This window comes from Triticum dicoccoides, chromosome 2B (genome assembly GCF_002162155.2).
Source record: "Triticum dicoccoides isolate Atlit2015 ecotype Zavitan chromosome 2B, WEW_v2.0, whole genome shotgun sequence".
NCBI lineage: Eukaryota > Viridiplantae > Streptophyta > Magnoliopsida > Poales > Poaceae > Triticum > Triticum dicoccoides.
In genome coordinates this window covers 417,906,016-417,914,909 of record NC_041383.1, presented here as the reverse complement: position 1 = coordinate 417,914,909, position 8,894 = coordinate 417,906,016, and the positions used below count along the sequence as shown (strand labels likewise).

General features: G+C 42.1%; 1 protein-coding gene across 2 annotated transcripts; it reads left to right on the top strand.

The window, feature by feature from the left end:
* The first annotated feature begins 547 nt into the window (after positions 1-547).
* LOC119363977 (beta-glucuronosyltransferase GlcAT14A-like) lies at positions 548-8,691 on the top strand. Of its 2 annotated transcripts, XM_037629365.1 has the most exons (5): positions 548-1,217; positions 2,716-2,791; positions 2,877-2,992; positions 6,585-6,625; positions 7,749-7,888. In XM_037629365.1, the coding sequence occupies exons 1-5, from the start codon at positions 704-706 to the stop codon at positions 7,761-7,763; spliced, it is 762 nt and encodes a 253-aa protein (XP_037485262.1). In that variant the 5' UTR covers positions 548-703; the 3' UTR covers positions 7,764-7,888. The 2 variants fall into 2 exon arrangements, with proteins under 2 accessions (XP_037485262.1, XP_037485261.1); XM_037629364.1 differs by lacking the exon at positions 6,585-6,625 and having other exon boundaries at positions 550-1,217; positions 7,749-8,691.
* The last annotated feature ends 203 nt before the right edge of the window (positions 8,692-8,894 follow it).

The following is an 8,894-nucleotide window of genomic DNA, read 5'->3' as shown; positions in this document are numbered from 1 at the left end:
TTAAACCGAACTCGGTATTCAATAGTTGACACACATTGCATAATGAAATTTACCCAATTCTCATGTAAGCCTAGTATACACCCTCTTTGTATTCTCTTTTGTTTTTGATTGTATGAAAACACTCGTAAACCGTTAAAATATTATCCATAATTAATCTAGAAGGCACAAAAGCACTCTTGAGTGGTTTGTTTTTTCTGATAGAATTTGAGTGTTTTTTCTTTAAAAGTGTCATAAAACTTTATTAAATCATCACAATGTTTAGAGGGACAAAATTAAGATCACCCAAGTGATCAAAACATGGCGACCAAAATCCGGTTGGTTTTTGTGTTGGTTTGGTGTCGGCGTTTGTGTTGCCTTCGAACCGAACGCCGGCCCGTCCGTCCGCCGCGCCCATTTGAACACCCCGCAGCCCCACCACAACTAAATGCCAACTGGTAACTTCCCACCACCGCACCGCACCTTCTTCTAAACCTTTCGGCCCACGACGCCACCTTGCGCCCGTGCCGTGCCGCCTAACTTTTTAAAACTCTCTCCTCCTGTCCCCGTCCCTCAGTCCAAGCATCCATTTCCGAACCACGCACTAGTCGACGACGACCACCTCGCCGCCGCCGTAACGCTCACGCTCTCCCCTTACCACCCATTACCGCGCTTCCAGTTCCGTGCGCCTCATGCCGCCGGCCGCGCGGGTCAAACCTCCTAAAACATGAAACTCGGTGCAATGAGGCCGTGCCGCTTGCTGCCGGCCATCGCGGCCGCCGCGCTGGCTGCGGCGGCGCTGCTGGTGCTCTTCCGCGCCTCCCCGTACGGGCTCGCCTACCCCCGCGCGGGCGTCCAGCCAGGGCCGCCGCTCGTGGCGAGGGGTCCTGGGAGCCCGCCCTCCTTCGCGTACTGGATATCCGGCACGGGCGGAGAGGGCCGCAGGGTCCTCAGGCTGCTCAGGGCGGTGTACCACCCGAGGAACCAGTACCTGCTGCACCTGGACGCGGGGGCGTCGCGGGACGAGCGGACGGAGCTGGCCGCCGCTGCGCGGGACGAGGCGGCGTGGAGGGAGTTCACAAACGTCGACGTGGTAGGGGAGAGCTACGCGGTAGACAGGACGGGCTCCTCCGTGCTCGCCGCGGCGCTGCACGGCGCCGCCGTGCTGCTCAGGATTGGGGCTGACTGGGACTGGTTCGTCACGCTCAGCTCCTGGGACTATCCTCTCGTCACGCAGGACGGTAAGATACTTCTAGCAATCACCCTTCTGATGTACTACTGTAGTATGCTCTTCCTTGATGTTTAATTAATTTTCTATGTTCTTGGATATACATGGAATTAGTTATAGAAAAAGGTGTAGTTGGTATTCGTGGATGGTTATGATTGCGAATTTGCGATGTGATCCATTGCTTGCCTCTCAAGACTCAATGAGATGGTTTCTTTCTTGCGAGTTACGACTTGATTGTACACAAGTTACCATTGAGCTGGGGCGGCTGACATAGCTTTCTTTGGTTGTTGTTGCCTGACATTACAAGCTATGAATCAGTCTAAAATCTCACATTTGAATTTGATCGTGCTGTTAGTCCTTAAAACTGTTAGGTACTAGCTGCACCTTTGTACAACTCTGTTTCTAGCTGTGCCAATTTCAGTACCATCCTCAAGGAGTCAAGGGCGTTGCAGTATGTTTTTGTGCTGAATTGTTCGAACGGTCTTCTATGGATAGTTGTCCGTACTCCGTGGTACTACACTTGCTTAATCAATTCTGCAACAACCTACCAAGTCGGGCAACTCATGTGTGCTTCTGAAATTTGATAATCAGCGAGAGCTATCATTGGGATATTGCTCAAACGTCACATAAAGCACTTTCATTTGATATGACAGATTGCCAGTGGCACCGTATTTAAGAGGGTTGAGGTTAGTCAGAACGGTTGCATTCTTATCTTTGAGCCTTATTTAATACTCCCACTGTTTCTCTTTACTTTGCATTTAAGTTTTGTGTTAAGTCAAACTTTATAAAGTTTGACCAAAATTGTATGAAAAATATATCAATATTTATAATATAAAATCAATATTATTAGATGCATCAATGAATTAATTTTCATATTGTATATCTTTTGTATTGTAGATGTTGATATATTTTAATATAAACTTAGGCAAAGTTTACAAACTTTGACTGAAGGCAAATCTTATATTTGGAGTAAAAAGAAACGGAGGTAGTACAGTATACCAATAATGCTTGACTTACGGGTGTAACTCATCCGTAAGAGTCTATATTCCGCAAATAAAAGAACTCCTTTCAAGAAGGGTAATGTGTAACAGGGCTTAGTGCGCTACCCATGGGATGCCTTACATCCCGCTCATCACAATCATGTGTGAGTCCATGTGGCCAGTCACACTGCGCAAGGCCGGTGGCGTTGCAAGTGATTTCTCGTTTGATTTTATACCATCAAGTTATGGTGAAAAGTATTGTTGCTTGCTGCTCTCAGTAGGAGTGTACACATTTTCCTTTATATAAAAACCTGGAAAAAAAATGACAAAATGACATTTTCTGCACACAACCAACAAATGTCCACTAATGAAGACAACATATATAGAGCTTCTCGGCATATATTGTTGATTTGTTTGTTTAATAGGGATATATTGTTTGTTTGTTTATAGAGATATGTTTTGGCGAGTGCCCAATGATCATCCCTTTCACTTTGTTTTAATAATTTTAAAGCAATTTTTATTTAAATGCAGATCTCTTTTATGCATTTTCTTCTGTACCAAGGCACCTCAACTTTATTGATCACACTAGTAACCTCGGATGGAAAGAGTGAGTTCTGTAAGCAGGAAAATTTCTAGAGTGTAGCTTGCTATATCCTGCTTCGTTCCCTAAACATTTTCCTTGGCCCTTTCAGGCATGAAAGGTTTGAAAAACTTATTGTCGACGCAAGTCTATATATGGACAAGAATACCCAGCCCTTTCCTGCGACAGAAACAAGACAAATGCCTGAGGCATTCAAAATATTCACAGGTGTGTGCAAACATCGTTTCTAGTTCAGGTCTTTTTCGGTATTTAAAACATTTCTAAAATATAATAGGACATCAGTGATTCAAATAGGTTTGATTAAACTCCGGTGCTATTAAATCTGGAACAAAGCCACCGACCGATTGTTCTTTTATGTGCTATTGATTAAATAAAGATCACTAAGATTAGCCCTCATGCTGAATCAGACATTATGAGTTAAGAATTATAAGCATACAAACACTTCTTTAGAAGGAAAATAATAATTGAAGGGACTGTTAAGGCTCATCTAGATGTGACATAACACATCTAATATGACATCATCACTGTTTTGCAGTCCCTGTTCCCAATTCACGAAACAGGCTTACCCCCCGCTTTATATATAAAGCCGCAACTCCCATGGCCTCCCCTCGGCCTTTGTCTTTGCCACTGCTTTTTTTGTTCCTCTTGATTCATGCGTGCGTTCCAATTGGGCTGGTTCGATGCGTGCCTGTATTTCAACTAGGCTGTTTTTTGGTCTTTACTTCTACTTTGTTTTGTCCCTTGACCATTTCGATTGAGCTGCACAAAGAAACACAAGAAAATACACAGGCACAAAAAATCTGGACAAATTTTGTGTTGAGAGTAGACACGCAACTGGATCGGAGAATGTGATTAGAGGATGGGTCAAGGGCTTCACGGGGCATGGAAGGTGGTTCTGGTTCTTACTTTTTTTACTCTCTCACATTTTCAAGGAAAACAAAAACAAACAGAAAAATGAATGCATACGCAGGCAACCAAAAAATACAATGGCCCAGGTAGGTAAATCTCCACCCAGCCCACTAAAGAAAGACATCGAAACGAATCAAAACCGATGATGGCCCAGGCAAAAAACACAAACCTGGCAGCAACATCCTGAAACTGTCTCATGCGTGATAAGCAGTACGAATCTTGGAGCTACAGTGCAAAATTTAGTTGAGACATAGCTAAATATCATTTCGATGAGATTTAGCAAATCTGATGATTAAACTCTATAGTAACACCTCCAGCAAATTTTCAAATGAAAACATAACAAATTAAGTTTCAACCTAGGAACTTGTTTATATTGAAGAATTGTGAAATATTAAATTAGCATATGACTAAGATTTTGCTCATGAAACTATATTTTGGCACGTATCAATAGGAAAATCGAGAGTACTTGGGGATTGAAAGAAGGAACCATAGTTTCGCACGAAAAAAGGAATCATAAAGTCAAATCACGTGATGATTGGGTGGAGCTATTATGTTCATACAAACAACAACAAAGCCTTTAGTCGCAAACAAGTTGGGGTAGGCTAGAGCTGAAACCCATAAGATCTCAAAAACCAACTCATGGTTCTGACACGTGGATAGCTAACTTTCACGCACCCCTGTCCATGGCTAATTCTTTGGTGATATTCCAGTCCTTCAGATCTCTCTTTACGGACTCCTCCCAAGTCAAGTTTGGTCTACCTTGACCTCTCTTGACATTATCTACACGCTTTAACCACCGCTATGCACTGGAGTTTCTGGCGCTCTACATGTATATGCCCAAACCATCTCAGACGATGTTGGACAAGTTTCTATTCGATAGGTGCTACCCCAACTCTATCATGTATATCATCATCCGGACCGGATCCTGTCTTGTGAGGCCACACATCCATCTCAACATGTGCATTTTCGCTACCCCCATCCGTTGAACATGCCGCCTTTTAGTCGGCCAACACTCGACGCCATACAACATTGCGGGTGGAATCACCGTCCTATAGAACCTGCCTTTTAGCTTTTGTGGCACTCTCTTGTCAAAGAGAACGCCAAAAGCTAGGCGCCACTTGATCCATCCGACTTTGATTCCATGGCTCACATCTTCATCGATATCACCATCCTTATGCAGCATTGACCTCAAATATCAAAAGGTGTCCTTCTGAGATATCACCTTCCCATCAAGGCTAACCTCCTCCTCCTCGTGCCTAGTAGTACTGAAATCACATCTCATGTACTCGGTTTTAGTTCTACTAAGCCTAAAACCTTTCGATTCCAAAGTTTGTCTCCAAAGCTCTAACTTTCTATTAGAGAATTTTACGGTACATCTTACTCCTAGGGAAGAGGAGTAGTATAGGTTTTATCTACCCGATGATATTATAAGGCGTAACGGTCAAATTACAACCGGCCTTTTTTTGGTAAGTGCATCAATGTTTAAAACAACCAGGCTTTTTCTTGATAAGCGCAATAATGTCTAAATCATGGGGATATTTTTTCTCTCCTAAGACCCATTTCGTACAACATGGGCACATTGCTACGATGCTCGTTTTCTTCGCCTGTTCCTCTTGATCGGCCCCTTGAAATCTCGGCACTATGCTCACGCCCTCACTTATGGCCCTCGCGATCGCAACAATGGCACCGTATTGCAGCCAGGACCTTGCAACCGATCGCTTGGTGTTCCTCATAGTTCTAGCTTGGTAGTATGCGAACCTAACTTGCCATTGTGCTATCCGACACTACCTCACCACTTTTCGATTAATATTCGTTAGCATTATTAATTAGTAATTAGATGCAAACCATGCTGGGTCACTAGAACTATTAGGATGCCAAGAAACGAGCTCATATACACCCGTATGCGACTAAAGAGTTAGGATAAAGAAATATTTGATAATTTGAAGATTTTCAGTGTCTTTGTTGGGGTAAAGAAATATTTGATAGTTAGAATAAATTGATGTCAAGTAACCATAATTTGTGGGATTTTTTTATTCTCCCGATTCTACCCCTATAACCCATATACTACTTGTGTTGGGTGTCATATACTACTCATAGGATTTAGTAGTATAGATCATTCTCATCCGTTAAAATCTATGGAATAGACGGCTAATATATGTTAGAGTGTACTGTAAAAGGTCTCTTCTATTAACTTCCATCCGACAATCATCGAGTAGCACCACATCATCCTCAAAGAGCATACACCATGGGATATCAAAGATACGGGCTCAAAGTTGACCCTTGGTGCAGTCCTATTTTAATCAAAAAGTCATCAGTGTTGTCATCACTTGTTCGAACACTTGTCCGAACATTATCGTGCATGTCCTTGATGAGGGTAATATACTTTGTTGGGACTTTGTGTTTCTCCAAGGCCCACCACATGACATTTCGCGGTATCTTATTGTAGACCTTCTCCAAGTCAATGAACACCATATATAGGTCCTTCTTTTGCTACCTGTATCTCTTCATAAGTTGTCGTACCAAGAAAATAGCTTTCATGGTTGACCTCCCAGGCATGATACCAAACTGATTTTTGGTCACGATTGTCATTCCTCTTAATGGCTCTCTCCCATAACTTCATTGTATGGCTCATCAGCTTAATTCCACAGTAATCAGTAGAACTTTAAACACCCCTTGTTCTTGAAGATTGGTACTAATATACTCCGCCTCCATTCTTCTGGCATCTTGTTTGCCTGAAAAATGAGGTTGAAAAGCTTAGTTAGCCGTATTATCGTTATGTCTCTAAGGCCTCTCCATACCTCGATGGGGATAGGATCAGGGCCTATTGCTTTGTCTCCTTTCATCCTTTTTAAAGCCTCCCTGACCTTAGACTCTTGGATTCATCTCACAGGACGTCTGCTGGTATCATCAAAGGAGTCATCCAGCTCAATGGTAGAGCTCTCATTCTCTCCATTGAACAACTTGTCAAACTACTTCCGCCATCTAGTCCCCTCATCCTTCACAAGGAGCTGTTATGCTTATAACCTCCAAGAGAAAATAGTGCATCTCCCTAATTATCTTGAAGTATATATAACTAATGTTTATGATAATCAAATTCATTTATAAAGAACTTATCGGTCCACATAAGAAAAGCAATTGCAATATTTAAAATATAACTTTGTGTCCTATAAGCATTCCAAAGAGCTCGGGCTTCCCTAACTTTTTCTATTGAAGTTGAATTTTTTATAAGATGAAAAATCGAAAGCAAATTGTAACAGTACAATTTTCTTCAACCCATTCTTCATTTTCTTTCCTGCTGGAGACATTGAAAACGTGATTCATGATGGTCATAGATAAAGGAAGAAAGCTACCTATACTTTGCCATTGATGTGTCGGGAAAATGCTGAAAGAAATTGTGGGTGATTAAAAATCCTGCACGAGTACTGAGTACGAATAAATCCACGTGAGAACTCAGGAACTATCACACCGTGATATAAGTTAAGGAAACAAAACAGAGGTACATTAAGAATATTTTGGCCAAATTAAACGTTTGATACATAGCCAAATATGTCATAACGTATTTTAGCCATGCACATCCGACTTGATAGTGATTTAGAAAAGGACTAAGATATTGTTACTACCACGAGTCGTTGCCTCTGTTTTTGATGCCATAATGTAAAGTGATTAATTGTAGTGAAATTCTAAGAAATATTCACAGCTTAAGTTTTTAATGGCAACATTGACAATCTAAGTTGGTCGAACATGAGAAGCTTGTACCCATTTGCTAGTACTTCCTCTGTAAAGAAATATAAGAGCGTTTAGATCAATAAAGTAGTGATAGTGATCTAAGCGCTCTTATATTTCTTTAGAGGGAGTATTTCTTAAATGTTAGTGACCATCCACGTAATTAGGATACTTGTGTTCAAATATAAGAAAGTTCACATGCTCATTGAAGTTATATTTAAGTTCCCATTCACTTTCTTAACTTACAATTGGCACCCCCATTAATTCTTATACTTGACAGTACGTAGTACACATATATGCATTTCTGAATGTATTTTTTCCTATCTCGCAGGCTCTCCATGGGTAATTCTGAGTAGGAACTTCACTGAACATTGCGTGCATGGCTGGGACAACCTACCCCGCAGGCTACTGATGTACTTTGCCAACGCTGCTTACTCCATGGAATCCTATTTCCAGACCGTCATATGCAGTTCATCTGACTTTAGAAACACCACTGTCAACGGCGATCTACGTTACTTTGTTTGGGATGATCCTCCTGGGCTGGAGCCGCGTATTCTTGATGAAACGCATTTCGATAACATGGTGAACAGCAGCGCTGCCTTCGCAAGACGGTTTACAGAGGATGCACCAGTGCTGAAGAGGGTTGATGATGAGCTACTGAACCGTTCTTCGGCCCAGTTGGTTCCTGGTGTGTGGTGCCGGAATTTGGGTGAAAAGCAAGGAGGCGGGGATGTGAAGGCATGCTCGAAATGGGGCGACATTAACGTTGTCAGGCCTGGGCGTGCTGGAGAGCGGTTGAGGCGCTTCATGTCTGAGATCATTCATATAAGAGGATGCACGGTCACAGCAGCTAGCTGAAAGCCGGATCCACCACCAGTCTGGAATTCTTTGTCAAGAGAGCAGTTAACCAATAATTTAAGGAACACATTCTTCGCTGCAGGTAAAGCACGTGCTGCTGTAGTCGACAGTTCTACCAGACTGCATAATACCACTGACGCTCCTTCTACACAAACTAGGTATAAGTATTTACTGTATAAAGCTGTAACTGATTTGCCCCTTTTTTAACCATATGGATAGGACATAGAATAGGTTACACTGCAGTTGTTATAGTAGAAAAAAGGTTACACTGCACTAGTCACTTGTCAGATAAGTATATATACACAATGGTTGTAAAATGGCGGCTTGAGTGGTCAGGTTAGATCATCACGGCCTACTGATTTTGCTAAATATTTTCGAACGATGATTATATGAAACTTTAGGTGGTTCTTAAGACATTGCAGCTGGTGGCATTTGTGACATTTAGTTTTTTTTTTTTTTGGAAAAGGGGTTATTGATCTGATGTAAACTGTAGGTGATGTTTGCACCAAGAATTAATTAGACTCTTGGGATGCTTTTGGTCACCTGCATCATTTTTTGCGTTGTTTGTTTCCTCCGTTTGTGGCTCCACTGGGACACGCTAGGTGGTTGGCGAGTTAAA